General features: G+C 50.0%; 1 protein-coding gene across 1 annotated transcript; it reads left to right on the top strand.

The window, feature by feature from the left end:
• The first annotated feature begins 1,891 nt into the window (after window positions 1-1,891).
• Opa3 (outer mitochondrial membrane lipid metabolism regulator OPA3) lies at window positions 1,892-21,128 on the top strand. The gene is given in 2 exon segments (NM_001399653.1): window positions 1,892-2,094; window positions 18,167-21,128. Coding segments are annotated over 2 exon segments (540 nt in total). The 5' UTR covers window positions 1,892-1,952; the 3' UTR covers window positions 18,565-21,128.
• The last annotated feature ends 913 nt before the right edge of the window (window positions 21,129-22,041 follow it).

The raw sequence follows: 22,041 nt of genomic DNA on the forward strand, positions 1-22,041 counted from the left end.
CTCATGCACACATCCCCCTACATACACACACACACACACACACACACACACACACACACACACACACAGGTACACACATGTGCACATAATTAAAAAACAAAAGTAAAGGGGAAGATGCTGTCTGAAGAGATGATGAACCTCATCTGAACACATGTTTTCAGAAGGAGGCCTGCAAGAGTTGTTTTTTTTTTCTGGATATTCTTCATAATTTAGATGTCAGGGTCACACAGGCTCTCCCTGCTTTCTTCCCATTAGTGTAACTCGAACCCAGGGTCTTGTAAAAGCTAGGCAAGAGCTTTCGCTGAGCACAGCTACACACCCCAGACCTTTAATGGACATCTTATTTTATTTTTGTACATTTTATTTTGAGTCAGGAGTCACTAAGTTGCCCAGCCTGACCTTGAATTCATTATGTAGTCCAGGCTGACCTAGAACATTCCATCCTCCTGCTTCAGCTTCCTGAGTGCTGCGATGACAGCTGTGTGACATCAGGTCCAGCTGCCACCAATATAAATGAAGCACAGGTCCCCTGGTGTGGGGAGTTGGCCAAAGGCACAGATGGGAAAGCCCAGGGTCCCCTGGCTATGTGTCACCAGTGTTTCTTCTTGCTAGCCACCGCCCCTCTGCTCCTCTGCCTTCCTGTCCCTTCTGTTCCCAACTACCCATCCTCACGCCACCATCCGAGAATTTCTCTAAACTAAGTCCTGACTTTGTTTATATGATTTTGCTCCCTGCTGGGTAATGGAGGACAGTCTGGGACATGTCCTTAAAGTTCCTTCCTGAGCCAGCTCCCCAGGGACCCTTACCCTCCAAAGGAGGAAGTGAGGCTGCTTGAGAACCAGTGGTATTAGCCAATGTGCTGGCTGAGAAGTCCGGCATCACCCCCATTCTTATGGGCCTCAGTTTTTCAGTCAGTTACTTGGGAAAAGGATGGATTAGCTGGACTGCACATTTAGGCTGGGATTAGAGAATATTCTGTGGGACATGCTCTACATGTGATCACTTCTTATGTTTTACATTCAGGATTCACATACAAAGCTGACCAGTAAAGTCACTCAGTGAGGGGTTTGGAGCGCGGCTCAGCAGTAGAGTCACTGCCTAGAATCCTCAGTGAGGAGCTGGAGTCCTGCTTGAACCCATGTCCTAACAAGGGAAATGCCTTGGGGTTCAGAGACAAGCCTCAGAACACAGAAAACACAATTAAGACAGGTGTTCTTATGTGTGATATTTTGCTCACAGGGATACTGCTATCAATGCTGGGTCGTGTAGCGTAGGGCTGTGACCCCAACACTGCGGCAGAGACACAAGAGGATCAGGAGTTCCAAAGATAGCCTAAGCTACTCAGTGAGTTCGGAGCCAAGCTGGGTTACATGAGACCGGCTTTTAAAAACAATTAGAAACCAATTTCCTGAAGAGTTGAGTCACTCCTCCAACTTCAGAGAGTGAGTAAAGCGGTAGGTTCGTGTGACTACGCGCTGACTCGCTTCACTCCCCGATGAGCGTGCAAACCGCGGAGGAAGGCGTACCTGGGACGCCTTAGACTTAATTGGGACTAAGCAGACACCTCCTATGGGCAGAGAAGCCGACTCAGTACGTGACATCACGCAAGACGTGGTGATGTCAGTACGTCGGGAATAGGGCTGCGGCCACGCTCCCACCAACGGCCGTTTAACCGCACGGCCCTCTGACGCTTCACTTCCGCCGTATATTTGCATACACAACGTAGGACGTCGAGGCGTCGACGCGGTGACGTCACGAGAGCCCCCTGCAGACAAACACCCTCCCCACCACCCCCGCCGCGAGCGTGCGAACGCACGCTCGTACGTAGGCACGTAGGCAAGTCCCTCCTTACGCAGGCACGCACGGACTACCGGCGGGCGGGGGAGGAACGGAGAGGTCGGCGGCGCCCCGCCCAGTCAGCAAGGTTGCGCGTGCCCAGGGCGGCCGCCAAGATGGTGGTGGGCGCGTTCCCCATGGCGAAGCTGTTCTACTTGGGCATCCGGCAAGTTAGCAAGCCGCTGGCCAACCGCATCAAGGATGCCGCCCGCCGCAGCGAGTTCTTCAAAACCTACATCTGCCTGCCTCCAGCCCAGCGTGAGTCTCACCCCAAAGGCCCCAGCCCTTCCATTCCCGATCCTTCTAGTTCAGGGGAATGGCTTCTGTGCCTGACCAATCCCGGCGCGAACCGGCAAAACGCTATAGCCAATGAGGATGGCTTCTGTTAGAGGGGCGTGTCACTCACCCAATAGGAAAGAAGGGCGAGCCATCAGGGGCGTCACCGCGTGAGTTTGGAATGCAAGCCAATAGGGAAGAGGGCTTGTGGCGGTTGACGTCTACGCAAGCCAATAGGGTGAGGTATGAGAAACATTAGGGTGGGACTTGTCAGAAGTTAGGGGCGGGACTGAGAAGCCCCCTGGAGGTCCCCTGCGGAGCCATCCTTAAGAGAGACGCTTTACTATAGAAACGCTGGCTTGTCCCTAAGTTTCCCTGCCGACCTGTGGGTGCTTTGCGTATCACCCTGGGTTTAGAGCACAGAGCTTGTGAGTTAGTTTTACACTGACTTAGGGTCGTGATGGTGATGGAATCTTGCGACCTGGCAAAAGGATGAATCCAGAATGGACGTTTTTCCGTTTATTTATGAGTTTCCTCATGCCGGTCCATTGGTTCGGTAGCCGCACGGTGCAGGCTTCTTGGCTGGGCACTGGGAGATACGGTCCTAATATGTCAGCGTTATCTCAGAACTGTCATGGACTGTAGGCAGTCTCCAGTTTAGAGCAGCCAAGTGAGCCAAGGGAGTCTCCTGAGCGAGCAGAGACTTCACTTGCTTCGCAAAGCACCAGATATGTGTTCCTAGAAAAGACCCATCTATCTCTATAAAGCAGAGATGAGGTGGAAGCTTTTGTAATGTGTCGAGAACTACTGTTCATGTTTCTCCAACGCCCCGTGTAGCTTATATGTGATATGATGAGTGTCTGCTTTGAGCTGACCCTGCTTATGAATCAACAGGGTCTAAATACCCATACAGTGACAATCTAGATGGGGTGGTAGGCCCACTAGATACTTGACCTGACTTGGAGTACAAAGAGAAGAGCACTTCCTGGCAGAGGGTATTTCAGTTGAGACCTGAAGATTGAGGAGAATCTCACCAGACCACTGAGGGACATTGTTGCCTCCAGGGGTGGAGCATGAGCACTAAGGGGACCCTTGACTTTTCAAACCCTCCCCATATGTGTTTAGTAAGATTTTTGGTCCTTTTGGTGTTCAGTGGGCCTTCTGCTGGGCCATAGGTCTTGCAGTTGAAAAGTTTTGGATTTTGAAGCAAGACATGATGGTGTAGATTCGCATTGCAGTATTAGGGCAGTTGAGGCAGTAGGAACAGGAGGGCAGGGCCAGCTTCAGATACCTTAAGATACCTTACTGAGTTCAATCTGGGCTACATGAGACCTTCTCTCAAAACCAAAAAAACCAAACAGACAAACAAACCAGCCTGCAGTGGTGGTACACACCTTTAGTCCCAGCACTTGGGAGACAGAGGCAGGTGGATCTCTGAGTTCAAGGCCAGCCTGGTCCACAGAGTGAGTTATAGGACAGCCAGTACACAGAGAGATGCTGGCTACAAAACAAAACAAAACCAACAAAAGAAATAGGTACCATGTGTTTAAATCTCAGCACTTGGAAGGCAGAGGCAGGAGAGTCAGTGCAAGTTAGAAGCTATTTTTACTTATAAAGTGAGTTCCAAGATCTGCAGAACACAAACCAGGGATGACTGCTTAAATTTACAGAAAAAATAAGTAAGCCGTCACAGGCAGGAATTCCGTCACTCTCCAAGATCACATTCCATTATAGTCATTGTGGAGGCTGTGCCAGAGCCTCGCTGTGGACTCTGGACTCTGGGTCTGTCCAGCTTCCTGCTTTCCTTCCAAGTCATGGGACTAGTCTTAGCTTTGTGGTTTAGGGAACAGCTTGACCCTACCCCTTAAATGATGACTTTGGGTGGGTGAAGGTAGCCTACCTGAGCCTCTGTTTCCAGTTGTGTACAGAGGCTCTCATGAGACAGGAGCAGTTGGTGCCTGCCTGCCTGCTGGGTTCCAGGCCTTATTCTCCCAGCCTGTAGGGCACTGTGTCCTTAGCAGTTGCGGTAACCTTGCTCTTCCCACTGTGCATATATGCTGCATGAAATGCTGCCTCATTGTGAGGAGTATGAAGATGTAAAGAAACCCACGTCTCAAGGATTCCTGTCGGGGAAGATAGGCAACAGCTGACCTCAGTACATAAAATATAGGAAATGTAGCCAGGCATGGGACACATTCCAGCACTTGGATGCTGAGGCAGGAGTTGTGCCTCGAGTTTGAGGCCAGCCTGGACTACACATAAGCCTCAATTTCAAAAACATAAAATAAAAGCCTGTTAGGTAGCAACAACTGCTGTGGAAGAAATCAGGAGGAAGGAGTTGTGTAAACATGAGTTCCAAGACCCCACTGCATCCGGGGGAAGGAGCTATGTAAGCAAGGTTCCTGAGGTCCCACAGAATCTAGTTGATGGAGGAGACCAATAGACCAATGGCAATAGGAAGATAGATCATGAGGGGGCGGGTTCTGACCACTGCAAACACCTTGGATTTGCCTGAGAGGGCTCATTAGTGTGTGTGTGTGTGTGTCTGTGTGTGTGTGTCTGTGTGTGTGTGTCTGTGTGTGTGTGTGTGTGTGTGTGTGTGTGTGTGTGTGTGTGTGTGTGTATGGCAAGTGTGTGTTGTGAGAAACAGAGAAAGAGAGAGAGAGAGAGAATGTGTGTGTGTGTCCTTGAAGATGGACCTCAGGGTCTTGTGTGCACTGGGTAAGAACTTTACTACTGAATCACACCTCAGCCTCAAGGTATAGTTTATTAATTTTTTGTGACTGGCTCTCATGTAGCCCCACAGGCCTCAAACTTGCCACATATTAAAGCCTCAAACTTCTGAATCCCCTGTCTTTGACTGCCACGTGCAAGTTCACAAGCATCTAAATCTATACATTTTATTATATGGTTTCAACAGTTTCACTATTTTGTATTCCCTGTTACCCTTTCTTGCCCATTCCCACTGATCCCCTCTTCTTTCCAACTAGCCCTCTTTCTTATTTCATGACTTTTTCCTTCCTTGAGACAGGGTTGCCCTGGCTGGTCTAAAACTGGCTGAGTAGACCATGCTGAACTCATAGAGACTTCCCTGACTCTGGAGTTCTGAAATTAAAGATGACTCCTTATAGCCAGACAGTGGTGGTGCACGCCTTCAATCCCAGCACCAACATTGGGGAGGCAGAGGCAGGCAGATCTCTAAGTTTGAGGTTAGCCTGGTCTACAGAGTGATTTCCAGGACAGCCAGGGCTACACAGAGAAACCCTGTCTTGAAAACAAAGAACAAGGTGGCTCATTATTATTATTTTTGAAATCTGTGGAGTTAGTTTGCTGTGCATGGGTGAGGGGTTGTATTAGCCTGACCGTAGTATCACCTCTCAGTGAAGAATAAGTCTCCCCTTCTCCAGCAACTGTTAACTGCAGTAGTTCCTTAAGGCAGGCTGGGCCTGGTGAGCACCTCCTGAGTTACATTTTATAGGCTGAGGTGATCCATCAAGGAGACAGCTTCCACAGTCGAGCTCCTTTAATCTGCAGAGTGACTTGACACTAGCTAAGCCTAGAATGTCAGCTACTTGGGAGGCCCAGGCAGGAGAATTGAAAGTTCAAGACCAGCCTGGGGAATAGAGTACATTCACAACCAGAACATCTTTTGAGACCCTGTCTCAAAATAATGAGTGAAAAGAGGGGTAAGTAGCTAATGATGCATCACGGTGGTAGAGAGCTTTCTAGTACAGGGGTGTGGGTGGAGCCAGCATGCCTCCCATGCCAACACTTGGAAAGGTGGACACAAGAGCAGGAGCAGATGAGGAGTTCAAGGCCATCTGCAATTAATAACTAGTTTGAGGCTAGCCTGGGCCATTCAAGGTCTGGTGCCCCTGCTCTCCACAGTTATCTCTGCCCACCCTTGTTTTTCATGACATTGACACTAGTTCTCAGTCTGGATCTGAGTTGTGTGTCCTTGGCAGGGACCCCACAAAGTACCCATACCTATCTGGGGTATGCACATGTGCGGACATGGTCTCAAGTCCCGTGCCGTGGTTAGTCAGCCTTCCTTTCCTGTCAGTGGTGATTGATCTGGAAACTTGCTTGAAGGTAGAGCTGGCAGGAGTCAGGTGGGAGAGAGTGGATGGCAAACAGACAGAGAGGATTCGCTGTGCTGTTGGAGATGCTCTGAGCTTGGAGAGCCTCCCTAGCTTGGGTCCTGCTTTCTTTCAGTCAGTCTGTCCTTCTTCACGGTGCTAAGTGCCTGTGCCTGTGGCTCAGCAGTTGAGCAGTGGCTCAGCATTCCCAGGTGTTTCTGCAGTCACTGCTCTCCCTCTGAGGACCTTAGTGCTCAGCCCTTGTGTTGTACTTTACTTTGTTCTAAGTCAGAGCCTCACTCTATCCCTGCCTGGCCTGGAACTGTGTGGACCAGGCTAGCCTTGAACTTGTGGAGATCTCCCTACCTCTTCCTCCTCAGTGCTGAGATTAAAGATATGTACTGCCACATCTGTGTGCCTGCCCCTTCTTATTCACACAGCTGGGAAGGCCACTGTGGCTGCTACAGCTGAGAGAGTACAGGGAAGAATCCCGGAAGTTCAGTAGTCATAAAGCAGAAGCCTGCCCTGTAGTTCCTGCCTGTCCCGGGTGATCACACACTCCTGGGAGGAAGAGACAGCCTTACATTCCATCCAGTCCTTGATGCACTGTGCAGTGAAGGCAGGAGTCTTGTTTTCTTCTTTTTTGACTTTTGAAGTCAGGGTGTTGTACAGTTGTGGGTACTGGCCTGGAACTTGTGGCCATCCTCTTGCTTCTGAGGTCTTTTGAGCGCTAGGATTTTAGAAATGTACTGCAAGTTCCAAGTGCTCTCTTCCCCAGCCTCCATCACAAGGTGCGTGTGTTACCATGCTTCCAAGGAAGCTGAGGGTGACGCGGCAGGAAAGCCCCAGCTCGCTTGCCTGCACTCCTTCCTAGTGTGCCCCATGCAGTAAGCAAGGCCGTGGCCCTCCAAAGATGCCCACTCTTGTAGTAATTGTATTTCATTACTGTAACTGAACGCCTGAGGCAGACTAGGTGTATAAAAAAAGAGGTTTATGGGGCTGGGGATTTAGCTCAGTGGTAGAGCGCTTACCTAGGAAGCGCAAGGCCCTGGGTTCGGTCCCCAGCTCCGAAAAAAAGAACCAAAAAAAAAAAAAAAAAAAAAAGAGGTTTATTTAGCTCAGAGTCTGGGTATCATTTGCATCCACTCAGCTCTTTTGCTGGCCTTCTTGCTGGTAGAATTCTGCGACACCGCAGTGTCTGGGGCTTGTCTCTGTCTGTAGTGCCATCAGGAGTCTGGGATTCCACCTTTGGGCTTCATTCTAGTGATCTTAGAACCTAGGGCTCCTCTGCTTTCTTCAGCAGCAGCAGAGCTTTCTGGGGATTCGACTCCTGCTGGAATTCTAGGGACAAAAACACCTGAAGGCTAGGCATGGTGTCTAACGCTCGCAACCCACAGACTCCTTTTCTTTCTCTTTTAAATTAAGAAAAAACAAGACATATTTTTTTTCTTTCTTTCTTTCTTTTTTTTTTTCGGAGCTGGGGACCGAACCCAGGGCCTTGTGCTTGCTAGGCAAGCGCTCTACCACTGATCTAAATCCCCAACCCCAACAAGACATATTTTTACTTCTGCGTATGCATGTGTGCCACGTGTGTGCAGGTACCCTAGGACACCAGAAGAGGGAGCCAGATCCCTGGAGCTGGGGACAGATGGTTGTGAGTGGCAGGGTGCTGGGAAGGAAGCTCAGGTCCTCTGCAAGAGGAGGAGATGCTCTTAACCTCAGAGCCATCTCCAGCTCTGGAGTTTGTTTTGGGGCGTGGGAGTGGGAATGGGAAGGATGTCTGAGACAGACTTAACACACTGTTGGTCAGGCTCAAACTCATGTGAATTTCCTACCTCAGCCTCCACAACAATAAGGCATCTGCCACCACACCTGACAGCAGTGACCTCTAGTTTCTTTGGTCTGTGGCTTGGCTGGGCTCTGCTGGGAGGTTCCTGTGTTGGGGCGCAGGAGCTGGGTGGCAGGCAGCAGGTGGCAGGTGCCACCATGGAGCATTGGTACCCTAGCTCCTCTCCCTGTAGTCCTCTCCCAAGAGGCTCCCGGTTCAGCGGGAAGTGGGTGCTGTAGGCACACCCACTGTGTGATATTCAGAACATGTTGCCCTCTCTGAGCATCTATTCTGTATTTCAAAACCAAGCAAACATTTGGCCATTGTTCTGCATGTCTGTAATGCCAGCTCTGGGAGTCTGAGGACAGGAAGAAGTATGTTCAAGGTTCACTTTGGTTACTAGCCAGTTGGAGGTCAGCCTGGGCTACATGAGATTCTGTCAAAACAACAAAAGGAGGTAGTCATAAAACTTACCCCTGAGATTCCTATGTGGATGTGGAAGACTATGGATATGGTTGTTCTCCGTGGCTGGGAGGGCACAGAGTCTGTTGTTATGTGAGAAGAGGGCTTGGTACACTGATAAAGGCTGTCTGCCCTTGTGTCCCTGCTTTGTGATTTCCTCTGGGTGTGTCCTGGTAACACCATTGCCTTTCTGCAGAGTAGAGTACTCGTGACCGATGACCAGTGCCCTCAGCATGCTCTGAGGCCAGTCAGTAGTATGGCTCACATACAGCTCAGCCTAAGACACCTGGGCAAGTTATTTAACCTCTCTGGACCCTGGTTTTATAGTCTGTTTTTGAGTGCCCTGACACTTTTATAAGTTAGTATGACAAAGAAAAAAATTTTTTTAAAAACATTTATTTATTTATTATGTATACATCACACAGCTTTCTGCCTGCATGTATGCCTGCAGGCCAGAAGAGGGCACCAGACCTGATTGTAGATGGTTGTGAGCCACCAAGTGGTTGCTGGGAATTAAACTCAGGACCTCTGGAAGAGCAGACAGTGCTCTTAACCTCTGAGCCATCTCTCCAGCCTCTTTTTTTTTTTTTTTTTAATAAAATTAAGGGTTGAACTCAGGGCCTCAAGCATGCTAGGCAGGGGCTCTACCACTGAGCCACGCCCCCAGCCCCTCACTGGGGGATTCTAGGCAGGGCTCTACCACTGAGCCACACTGTAGCCCTGGCCTAACCCCTAAGTGCTGTTGTGAATGTTAGTTGAAATACATAAAAGTGTGGTGCCATGTTTCTTTCTGTTGTTCCTATCATGGTAATGCTGGCTCCTGTGCTGTTAACACCTGCTCTAGCTCATGCTTAGGACTTGCAAACTGTGTGGGTTGTGAGCCCTGCTCAAGTTGGCTCTCACAGGCAAGTCTGGGCCTCCTCTCTCCAGTTCTAGCCTGTGAACAATGGCTGTTTGATCAGAAGCTACAGTTAGAGCCAAGCATGGTAGCACAGGCCTGTAATCCAGCAAATGGGAGGCTGATGCATGAGAACACCTGCATCACACTGAGCTCCAGTGGGCAGGTGGCGCACACCTGTAACTTCTGCACTGGGGAGGTAGAGGCTAGAGATCTGGAGTTCGGTCATTAGTCCTCGGTTCTGGACTGAGTTATAGGTCAGCCTAGGACTCATTAGGCTCTTTCTTAAACAAAGCACTTTAGCAATGGAGGCACATAACTAGGGCTAAAAGAAGCTCACTTTGGGAAAATAGCTGGGAATAAAGACAAATGAGAAAGTCAAACTCACAAGCATCTGCAAAAGCATCCACTGCCCCAGCCTGCCTGTAAATGCTCCACGCCGAGCCACACCTTCTTATAAACTGAGTGTTTGAGTTCTTCAGAAAGAGAGGCCAGGTCTCCTACAGCAAGGGAAGGGCTAGACCAGGCCACTGATGGTTTGGGACCTTTCCAGCCTCTAAAGGCCTGGGGGACGGGAGGCATGCTGCAGGGAAGCTGGGTAAGAGGCTACCTGCAAGCCGCCCTGAGGACCACAGCCTCAGCTCCCAGTGCAGTGGGGCAGGTTAATCATTACTGTTGTCTTTAATATTATTTTGTACTGGACATAGAACCTAAAAGCCCATGTATACTAGACACCTGCTCTAGCACTGGCTGTCCCCTCAGCCTCTACATGGACATGTTGTCCCCTGAGCTTGTGGCCACTGGCTAGTCCTTCTGTGGGTTTACAGCCTAAATTATATTCTGCTAAAAAGGAATGTGTCTGCCATGCCTCTTGGCTTAGAGAAGCTCATGTGATACTGTGGGACTACAACAGAAAAATGTATTCTCTGTAGACAAGGGGGCACCACACTGGGCAGGAGCCTGAAGAGAGTCTGGCAAGTTGAGATCTGGAAACGCTGCAAATTACAATATTGCCAGATGTGAACTTAAAATCGCCAGGTTTAAAGATGAGCCTGGGGCTCAGTGGGTAGAGTCATAGCCCAGCAGTGCATAAAGGGTGTGGTTACACGCCACCTTACCCAGCACTCTTGAGGTGGAGGCAGGAGGATCAGAAGCTCATGGGCATCCTTGGCTATATTTTGAGTTTGGAATCAGCCTGAGCTACATGAGACTGTCCCCCAAAAAAACAAAAACAAAAAATCAAAACCAAAAATACCTAAGTGTATATGTTAAAAATAAAAAGGTAAAAAAGAGGAATAATAAACACAAGTAAAATTGAAAATTACCAGGAAACTGGAAAGATAGAACCACTAAAACATCTAGAAATGACAGCCCCAACAGGTCACACCTCAGTTGGAGAACTAGGCCTAGCCAGGCATGGTGGCACTTGCCAACAATCCCAAAGGAGATCTCAAGTCCTAGGCAAGCCTGGGCTATACAGTGAGATCCTATCTAGAAACTAAAGAAAGAAACCCAGGTGCAGTATCAGACCTGTCCCAGCACCTAAATGGCTGGGGCAGGAGGCTTAGTTGTCTCAGGGCAGCTGGGCCCCTGAAAACCATCTCAAAAAACAAATATGAAAAAAAGAGAAGAAAGGCTAGTGCTGGTGTAGCCCAGTAGTTCTGTGCTTGATTAGCATGCACAAGGCCCTGAGTCCATTCTGGCAATACACACTCACATAGAAAGGGCCATGGTGTGTGCTGTGCACGTTTTTAATCCCAAAACAGGCAGAGGCAGGTAGGTCTCTGTCAACTGGAAGCCAACCTAACCCAGGCCAGCCTGGGCTCCATGGTGAGAGCCTGCTCAAGGAAGGAAGTTAGGAGTTAGGTCGGGAGGAGCTGGAAATGCCAGATCAAGTACAGCTGCTTGCGTAAACGGTTGGCTGAACAGCAGGTAGGTGACCAGTAGGCACAATGTGGCTGTGTGGGTATTTGCCTGAGATGCTCAGGAGTGCCACCGACATGGCCTGGCCCAGCTGACCTGGGGAAGCACTGGCATTTTTATTTTTAATGCTCTCCAGAGAAGGTCAGGTCCCCAAGATCTATTTATAGTTTTGAGAGTGTCACATCAGCTCCCGTGTGTGGCAGCCAGACTGTTGCTGTTGACCTCCAAACACTCAAGATGCTCCTCTCCTACTAAGGAAACACTTTCCTTTGTGTGTGTGCGCCTGTGTGTGCATGCACGCGCACATGCATCATTCATTGTGACCAGTTACATATCTTGCTAAGATAATGTATGTAAGTATTTTTTAAAAATGAGGACTGGCAAGCGCAAGGCCCTGGGTTCAGTCCCCAGCTCCAAAAAAAAAAAAAAAAAATGAGGACTAGCATTAATTCATTCATATTCTCTCTCTCTCTCTCTCTCTCTCTCTCTCTCTCTCTCTCTCTCTCTCTCTCTGTTTTTAGAAGCAAGGTCTCACTGTGTAGTCCTGTCTATCCTGGAACTCTGTAGACCAGGCTGGCCTCACATTCGCAGAGAAACACCTGTCTGGCTCCTGAGTGCTGAGATTAAAGGCCTGGGCCCTATGCCTGGTCTTCCTTAATTGTACTTTAGAGTTCTTTATCCATGCTACCCACCCCAGTGCTGTTGTTTACATAAAACAATGTCATGGTGACTCACATCTCTAATTCCAACCCTCAGAAGATAGGAGGATTGCTGATAATTCAAGGCCAACCTGGGCCAAAGAGTGAAATCCTGCCTCAAACAGAGTGGTACTCACTGTGAGTCCTCAGAGCAGGTCTGGGCTGACATTGGGATGCTCCTCCACCCCACCCCCATTCCCAACCCCCCCAACTACAACTCTTGCCACTTGACAGAGTGCTGTACTCCTGTAATCCCAGCTACTCAAGAGGCTGGTGCTGGGTGGTTGTGAGTTTAGGGCCAAGCATGGCCACTGGGCCTGTCTGAAAATGAAGTTTTTAACCAACTGTGGCTAGGCTTGGTGGCACACACCTGACATTTGAGAAGTGGAAGCAGGAGGACCAAGGCTTTAAGGTCATTCTCAGCTACTTAACAAGTCTGAGGTCAGCCTGGGCTATGTGAGATTGTCTCAGAACAACATAGGGGGCATATAGCTAAGTGCCTAGCCTGCTTCTGTCTCCATAGCACAAAAACAAGCAACCTCTTCAGGTCCTTCCACTGTGATTGAAGGCGGGTGATTTATAGTGCTGTATCACACTCTCCTGACCCAGGCTGCCTGCAGTACTCTGAGTGGACAGGAGAGGGCGCCTGAGTCAGTTCTTCAGCTCTGTCCAGCATCTGAGCTTGCTCTAACTGCTGACAGGCACAGAAAGCCAACTGAGTAGCTGCCTGATAGTGGGTGTTTCCAAGAGAGTTTGTACTCCTCTCAAACCAGCCACCAAACCTGGAGTCGGACCTCCTGCTGGCTAGACAGGAAAGCACCTCTAAATGGTTTGGTGATGCTGCCTTCTTCTTGCTGACATTTTTTTTTTTTTTTAATTCAGGCAGTTCTCATGACCTCAGTAAGGCTGCTAGGGCTCTGAGCACCAGGCTTCTTATTTCTTTTCTTTAACTGAAGCACATGCCTGGTACCTGAGGAGTTCAGAAGATATAGTGTTGGATCTCCTGGAACTGAAGTTATAGGCAGCTGTCAGCTGCTGTGTGGTTGCTGGGAACTGAACTCAGGTCTTCGAGATGAGCAGTCACCGACTGCTCTTAACCACTGGCCATCTCTAAAGCCTCACACCCAGCATGCATTTTATCCTTCAGGAGGGGCTTGCGGACATAGTTTAGTAATAGTGTGCATTGAGGCCCTATGCTCTTTGCTAGGGAGTGGGAGTGAAAGCAACTGGCCAGATATGGAGACACAGCCTGTAAATCCCGCACTTGAAAGGTGGGGTAGTAGGGTCAGGAGCTCAAGGTCACACTCAGTGACCAGCAAGCTCCAGGCCAGCCTAGGCTATGTGAAAACTTGTTCAGAGGTGGGGTTTGGGGTGGGGAGGGTAGAGAGGTTGTGAAGATGGAAAATGTTCTTTCAAAGCCTGTGGTAGACTGTTGTGTCCTGGTCGTGTGCTGCCCTGATGTGGGAAAGAGAGGCCTGTATCTTTGTTTTGAGACAAGGTCTTTGTGATGGTTTGTATATGCTTGGCCCAGAGAATGGCACTATTTGGAGGTGTGGCCTTATTGGAGTGGGTGTGTCACTGTGGGTGTGGGCTTAAGACCCTCATCCTAGCTGCCTGGAAGCCAGTCTTCTCGTAGCAGCCTTCAGATGAAGACGTAAGATTCTCTGCTCCTCCTGCACCATGCCTGCCCGGACACTGCCATGTTCCTGCTATGAAGATAATGGACTGGACCTCTGAGCCTGTAAGGCAGCCCCAGTTAAATGGTGTCCTTATAAGACTTGCCTTGGTCATGGTGTCTGTTCACAGCAGTAAAACCCTCACTAAAACAGTCTTTCTATGTAACTTAGGCTAGTCTGAAACAGTCTTAATTCTCAGCCTCCCAAGTGCTGGAATTAGAGGTCTGCATACCTCTACTGTGGCCATTTTAAGCTGCACAGATGAAGAAACTGAGGCCTCAAGGCAGGAGATGGGGAATGGCTCAGCACGGGCTTCGAGCCAGACAACCTGACCTTAACCACAGAGCTCTAGGGCTCAGCTCCAGCTCCACGCTTGTAGACAGCCCTTCGGTCCCCATCAGATTGCTACAGTCCTCGCTTACTTCTGGGATAGTGAGCCACCACCCTTGAGCCATATGCGGGGACACGTGTGCTCCCTCCCCTATTGCTGCTCTCCACATTTGCAAAGTGGGATGCAGATATTTGGAACCCTGACCAGTCACAGCAACTAAACAGCAGGTGCAGACCGGAACCCAGGACCGCCCAGCTCCAAGCACACTGAGCCTCAGTCTCTGGGACTCCTAGGTGTCCCTCTCTTACGCCCAGCTGGTCCGTCCAGGTCTGGTGGGGAGCATAGGCAAAGGTCATTCTGTGGGAGTCAGTAGGAGTTAGTCACCATTCCTTGTAGTTAGTGCCTGCGTGTGCCTGGAGCTGTTCTAGAAGGAAGAACTGTGAGTCAGTGGGGCAGACAGGAGGGGATGTGCTGTGCACAACTGGGAATCCCAGCCCACAGAGGCAGAAACAGGAGGAGTTCAGAGGCAGCCTTGGCTACACAGGGTGTCTGTCTATATTTATGTGTGTGTGCTGTGTGCCTGGTGTCTGGAGGCCAAAAGAAGACCTGAGATCCCCTGGAACTGGACTTATAAACTGTGTGAGCCACCCCATGGGTGTTACAAATAAAACCTGGGTCATCTGGAAAAGCAGCCAGTATTCTTTTTTTTTTTTTTTTTTTTTTTTTTTTGGTTCTTTTTTTCGGAGCTGGGGACCGAACCCAGGGCCTTGCGCTTCCTAGGTAAGCGCTCTACCACTGAGCTAAATCCCCAGCCCCAGCAGCCAGTATTCTTAACTGCTAGGCCATCTCTCTGCCTCCCTGAATTTTGAATTTTATTTTTATTTTATGTATGTATGTGTACGTCTGCACACACATATATATGCACCATGAAGGCCAGAATCAGGTGTTGGATGGCTGGTAGCTGGCTCCACCTGTCGTGGTCCTCCACAAGAAGAGTTAGCTGTCTCTCCAGGCTGTTGTTTTGTTTTCTTGAGGCAAGCTCTCACTACATACCTAAGACTGGCCTCATGGGGTTGGGGATTTAGCTCAGTGGTAGAGCGCTTGCCTAGAAAGCACAAGGCCCTGGGTTCAGTCCCCAGCTCCGAAAAAAAAAAAAAAAAGAAGAAAAAAGGAAAAAAAAAAAAAAAAAAGACTGGCCTCATATTTGTGATCCTCCTGCCTCAGCCTCCTACATGTTAGTAGGAACAGTCTGTGTCACTGAGGTAGGCTTTCGAGTTAGGGTTGAGCTCACTGGGGCCTATCTAGGGAGGACAAGGCAGAGACTGCTTGGAGCCATGTGATAATCTACTGACCAGTAGCAACAGTGGTAACTTAATTATGCTATTATTTTGGCAAATGATGCTAGATCTTATTAGGAGTTTATGGTGAGCCTGGCTTTGTGAATGGGGAATATTCTATAGAGAATTGAGTCGGTGGCAGCCCAGGCTGAGGAATAAGTCCTTGTACCCAAACCACTTCACTGGGGTTTCATTAGTAATATTTATTCTTTTGTATATTTTTTTTTTTTCGGAGCTGGGGACCGAACCCAGGGCCTTGCGCTTCCTAGGCAAGCGCTCTACCACTGAGCTAAATCCCCAACCCCTCTTTTGTATATTTTAAGGTTTGTTTTTATACATTTACCTAGCAGGGGCGCTACCATGATCATGAAGGGGGTTTTCCAGAGTGAGACTTATCCATTGCACTCCAGATGTGCTGACCCCTGCAGTTTCCCCAAATGCAGGAAATTCCAGAGAAATTTGTAGTAGTGGGGGACACTGAGCTCTCCTGTGGGGAGTGGGGGAGAGAAGGAAAGATTTGTTTTTATTACTTTATGTGTATTATGTTTGTCCTGAGTGGATGTCTGTGCACATGCTTGCAGTGAGTCCTGTGAGACTGAAGTGCAGAAGGTTGTGAACTGCCATGTGGGTGCTGGGAATCGAACCTGGGTCTTCCAGAAGAGCAGCAAGTGCTCTTAGCCGTTGAGCCATCCCATCAGCTCTTGTATGTAAATTCTTTAAAGTTTTTTTTTTGCTTGTTTGTTTGCTTTCTTGTTTTGTTTTTGTTTGTTTGCTTTTTATTTCAAGAAAGGATTTCTCTATATAACAGCCCTGGCTGTCCTGGAACTTTCTCTGTAGACCAGGCTGGCCTTGAACTCACAGAGGTCCACCCACGTCTGACTCCTAAATGCTGGGATTAAAGGCCTATACCATCATGTCTGGCTAAAATTATATTGTATGGGGTGTGTGTGTGTGTGTGTGTGTGTGTGTGTGTGTGTGTGTGTACATGTGTGTACATGCCACTAGTGAACATATGGAAGTCAGAGGACAACTTAGAGGAGTTGATCTCTTCTTTACCACGTGGGTCTCAGGGATGGAACTTGGGTCACCAGCTAGGTGGCCGTCACTTTGGGGCACTGTACCATCTTGCCATTCCCAATTCTAGATGCATATTCTTATTGAGACACAGCATTTGTGTGCAGGGAACTGTGCGCAGGGAACGGTCATAAAGGCACAGTCCTGCAGTAGAAGCTCTTAGGAGGTTTTTCTGCCCCAGGTTCAGTCCCAGCCTGGATTACACAGTGAGACCCTGTCTCAAAAACACGGTAAATAAGGCAAGGATGGCGGCACATGCTTGTGGTCATCCTTGGCTGTATAGCATATTTGAGGCCAGTGTGTGCTCCATGAGAACCTGTTAGAAAACAAGAAAGCAAGAAAGAAAAGGGCATCATGGTCTGCATATTGCGTTACATATTGGCCAAGGCTAATCAGGGAGACCATGTTTCAAAACAACAACAACAAAAACAGTTTAATAAACAATAAAAACTAAAATGAAGACAGGAATGGTGGTGCATGCCTTTGATGCCCACAGCTTTGAGGCTGAGGCAGGAGGATTACTACAAACTCAAAGCCAGCCTGGTTCTACATGGTGGATTGCCAGATCAGCTAGGCATAGTGAGACCATCTCAAAGACTCCATGGGGCAGTGGTGGCTCACACCTTTAATCCCAGCGCTTGGGAGACAGAGGCAGATGGATCTCTGAATTGGAGGCTAGCCTGGTCTACACAGAAACAACTGTCTTTAAAAAAGGAAAAGACTCCATTGAAAGCACATTCAGAAAGGAGCTTGCCTGGGCACCCCCTCTCTTCCCACTTGATAGGCACCCATGATGCTGGCCCAGTGAGGGTGAGCACCTGCCCTACCCGCTCCTTGGGGCTCTAGTGCTGAGGAGAAGCAGGGCCAGGCAGGGAGGCAGCTCCGCTCTTCACTTAGCTCCGTCTGCACTGAGAACCTAGGATCAGAGCCTCCCAATCCACAAGAGCTGCAGCCCTCCCTCTGCATTCTGGGAAGGGAGAGAAAGGGAGTTGGTCTCTTGCCAGGCAAGTGGGCGACAGTGCCATGGAGGAAGACAACAGCCACTCTGTGGTGACCTAAAGAGCAGCAGTCGGAGCTCAACGTGGCTGCTGGGCCTTCACAGCTTGTGTGCTCTTGACACTCAGAGAGCAGGTGCTGTGGTCTGCTAGGCGCATGGCTTCCCATCCAAGGACCTCTGTTCTCTTCAGGTTCTGTTCATTGCTGCTCTCTGGAATCTTGGTGTCTCTTTGAACTAGACCTGATCCTTATGGTGCCCAACTACCCCAGCTACTCAAGAGGCAGAGGCAGAGGCAGAGGCAGAGGCAGGAGGATCATGAGTTCAAGGCCAGCCTGTGCTACATCTGAAAAAAAGTAAAAAATGATAGGACATAATGTTCGTCATCCCCAGCACATGGGGAAGTAGAAAAACAGTCAGAGGTTGAAGGTCATCCTTGGCTACATAGGGAGCTAAAGGCCAGTATGAGCTACATATGTACGTATGTACATACATCTATCTAAAACAAAAAGGGTCTAGGTCAGTGGTAGCAGGTGTGTCCAGTGTGTATGAAGCCCTGGGTTCTGACCTTAGTCTGAGGGAAGAAAGGCCCCAGATAACCCTGGGAAGAGACTCCATGTTCCCTGGGTGAAGTAAAGGACAGGTCTTGCTTAAGGTGACCTCCCACTCCCACCTTGGTCTCTGACTGCAACTGGAACAAGAAAGTGTTGGGGGTGGGGCTTTGGAACACACCTGACCCCTCTCTCCCCTGCAGTGTACCACTGGGTGGAAATGCGGACCAAGATGCGCATAATGGGTTTCCGGGGCACAGCCATCAAGCCGCTGAATGAGGAGGCAGCAGCAGAGCTGGGTGCTGAGCTGCTGGGTGAGGCCACCATCTTCATTGTGGGCGGAGGCTGCCTGGTCCTGGAGTACTGGCGCCACCAGACTCAGCAGCGAAATAAGGAGGAGGAGCAGCGGGCAGCCTGGAATGCACTGCAGGATGAGGTGGGCCGCCTGGCACTGACCCTAGAGGCACTGCAGGCTCAGACACAAGCGATGCCCTCCTTGAGTGCCCTGGAGGAGCTGCGTGAGGAGCTGCAGGAGGTGCGTGGGCAGGTCTGCAATGCCCACTGTACTCCCAAGTGCCAGGCAGCGTCTTCCAGGAAATAACCAGCTGCTGGGGCCTGGACATGTCTGTCGCCATGTGGCCCCAATAGGGCCTTCTCCTCACACCTCCTGGCCTAGCAGAAACCACGAGGACCTTGATGTAGCTCTGACGTGTGGTCACCCTTTAGTGACAGAATCCGGGCATTTCCCCCTGGGAGCACTCAGCAGAAGAAGCATTCAGACAGAGTCCATCCAGCCTCTGACTCAGCCCTCAGCCCCACCAGGAACCACATTGGACCTCCAAGGACTTAGCCGACCTATCTCAGTCCCCACTGCTGTAACAAAGGCAAAAGCGAACCCAGGGCTCAAGCCTGGTCAGGAGGTAGACAAGGTCACCTGCCCATCATTGGAGCCCCTCCTTTTTTTGGTGGACACAGGCCACTGTGAGCCTTGCCTCAGGTCAGTGCAGTTCCCATGGAGGCCTCAGAGTGCAATTGATGCCCCACTCTCTCTCCTCATTCTTCCTCTGGGGTCCCAAGGGGGTCATGCCTGTACAGATCCCCTCACCCCTCAGCCTGTGGCATTACCCCACTCCCTCCCTCGGCACAGACTGACCTAATTGGCTGGAATCTGACCTGTCTCAGTCGCAGCCCTGCTGCCCTGTCTGAGAGTCCCTGGGCCTTGTTTCAGGTGGCACCTATTTCCTCCTGTCCTTCAGTGGCATTTTTCAGTTGGGTGGGTTAGATGTCACCCACACATCTGTCTGCACCCTCCATATCCCTGTAGGCCTGGGTCCCCCACCCTTTCTGTTGGTCCTGCCTTCCTTGCCCACCCCCCCCCCCCAGACACCCCCCCCCCCCCACATATCACTAGGAATGTGGTGGAGGACACAGAGTAACCTGTTCTCCCAGCAGCAGAGGTCAGCTGCTTTGTTCTGGCTTCAGAGGCTCCATATCTCCTGGACTCTGTGTCCTGTCTTCATGTGGCTTTCTCTTCCCCCATCTGTCTCTTGAAAGGACACCTGCCCTGACTACAAGACCCACCCTAAATCCAGAATGACCACATATACATCCCTGAAGACCCTTTTTCTAAATGGGGACACACAGGTTCCTGGATTAGGACTGAGGTTTTCTTTTGAAGGCCCTCTGTTCAACTTGTTGCCTTCGGTGGCTCTAAGAAGACACAAGGCCCCCCGCTGTGCTGTTTGTCCTTTGGCCGCCTGCTCACACACAGCTTCTGGGCTGGGCTAACCACTGCAGCTCCAGAAGGGTTGTAGGTGCAGCAGTCTCTGTCATGGCCGTCTAGTTCCTGACAGAAGGAGCCCAAGAATAAGAAGGCTTCCTAAGGATATATGTGAGGCATAATTAATATGGACCTCCAAACTGAGCCAGTGTTCATTAACAAAAGAGAAAGCCGTGCGTGGAGACACACACCTAGAATTTCAGCACTCAGAGGCTGAGGCAGGAATGAGCCTGGGTCATCCCATTGTGAGTTCCAGGACAGCCTCCTGAACCACAGAAAGAGGCCCTGTCTTTAAAAAAAAAAAGACAAAAAGTAAAAAAAATGGCAAACACCTTGGAGGAAAGCCAGAGGTTTTAGCTCTGGGGCAAAAGGGGCCAAGACTCCTGTGAACTCTTTCCCATATTGGGAAACTGAGGCCGAGGAAAAGGGAAGCTAAGGGACTTGGCCAAGACCCCATAGCTCAGGAGGGGCCAGCTACAAAGGGTGGGGAGGAAGAACCAGAGGACCCAGATGGTTCTGGCTGCAGGGCAAGGTGAGATGAAGGCCTGACCTCTTCCCAGTGGCCAGAAGCAATGGGTTTCTGCCCCCTATCAGAAAAGCCCAGGCCATACCCGAGCTCTCTGAATGTAGGAAACAGGTTCACCGACCCTGGCCCTTGTCCCTAGAGGTGGCACTTGCACCCAAGGGGGTGAAAATGGCCCATGCCCAGGATTCCCCAGACTGAAACCAATACTGAGACTGTACCTGTTTCTTCTAGAAGAGGCAGAAGTAGGTATCTTTAAACTTAGGAGCGGCTGAGTTAGGCGAAAGCCTAACTGGGGACAAGGGCTACATGGTGAGGGGAACACAGAGGGAAGGAAGCTGCCCAACTGCCATGGTTACCCCTGGGGAGTCCAGTCTGGCACTAACAGGCCCAGGACACCTGGGCCACCCTGGCCTGGGTCAGTCCTCAGCATTAACAGCAAAGCCAAGACAGGTGAAGGGCGCTGAGCCCCATCAGGTCAGTCATTCCTCCAGCAGACTGGCTTCACTGTTAGTCTGTTGTTCCTCAAAGAACCCCGTAGGAATAATATTTGTTCTGCTTGCTTGGGAGGAAACAGGCACCGAGATGAAATGTCACCTTCGGGTCACCCAAGCATGAAAGTAGGCCTCTGTCCCCAACCTGGCCCTGTAGAGCCTTCACCTGTCCCTGGCGTCTGTGGAGAAGGCGAGGTCTGTGGCGGCCTCACCCACAGCGACAGTGCAGGAAGCAGTGTGGTGCGGTGTGTGGTTCCTGAAGCCTCTGCAGGGCAGAGGGCCAGAGCAGCGTCCACGGTTCTGACCCCTGCTCACTGCAGCGTTACATATTCCTGCAAGGGGAGGGGGGGAATAAATTTATGAATGAAGCTGGTTGTCTGCAGTTTTATTTGTGTGTATTTTTAATTGAAAAAACCAATAGACTGACGGATGGAGGCACTGGCCACCAAGCCTAATGGCCTGAGGTGGATCCCCAGGACTTGCATGGTAGAAGGAGAGAACAGACTCCCTCAGGTTGTCCTTAGACCTCCGTGAACGAGCACACAGCCATAAACACACTAAACAAACAAAATGTGGGGGTTGGGGATTTAGCTCAGTGGTAGAGCGCTTGCCTAGCAAGCGCAAGGCCCTGGGTTCGGTCCCCAACTCCGAAAAAAAGAAAAAGAAAACAAACAAACAAACAAACAAACAAAATGTGATGAGAACACAGAGACACAGTGTACAAAACCGTCAGTCCAACAAGTTCCAGGATGGCCAAGGCAACACAGAAAATCCCTGTCTCAAAAGAAGAAAGAAAGAAAGAAAAAAAGACTGCAGATTTGAGGGGCTTTATAGCAAGACCCTGTCTAGACCAACCCAGGATTGCAGCAGGCACGGTAACACATGCCTCTGAATCTCAGCACTTGGGAAGCAGAGGCTCGAGGATCAAGAGTTCAAGGTCATTATCCTTACAAAATGAGCTTAAAGTTTATCTTAACCAGAAAAGCTGCTCTTACTTTATTCTGCCATTGAAGAGTCATGGAGTTGCCCACTCTGTGACCCAGCCCTGTTCTTTGCCATGCTGGGTCCCCATCAGAGCCCCAGTTAGCTGCAGCCCAAGCCTCATGGATTTACAGCGCAGTGAGGAACAACTGCACACTTTCTCAGTGTCACCTGCTCCCTCCTTGGTTATGTGGGTAGATGGGGCTGGACCTAGACTCCTCCCTTTGAGTGACTTGGGGCTTCAGGACATCTCAGACAGAACCCTGTCATAGGAGCTCACAGAGCCTGAGTCAGTGTCCG

This window comes from Rattus norvegicus, chromosome 1 (genome assembly GCF_021556685.1).
Source record: "Rattus norvegicus strain SHRSP/BbbUtx chromosome 1, alternate assembly SHRSP_T2T, whole genome shotgun sequence".
NCBI lineage: Eukaryota > Metazoa > Chordata > Mammalia > Rodentia > Muridae > Rattus > Rattus norvegicus.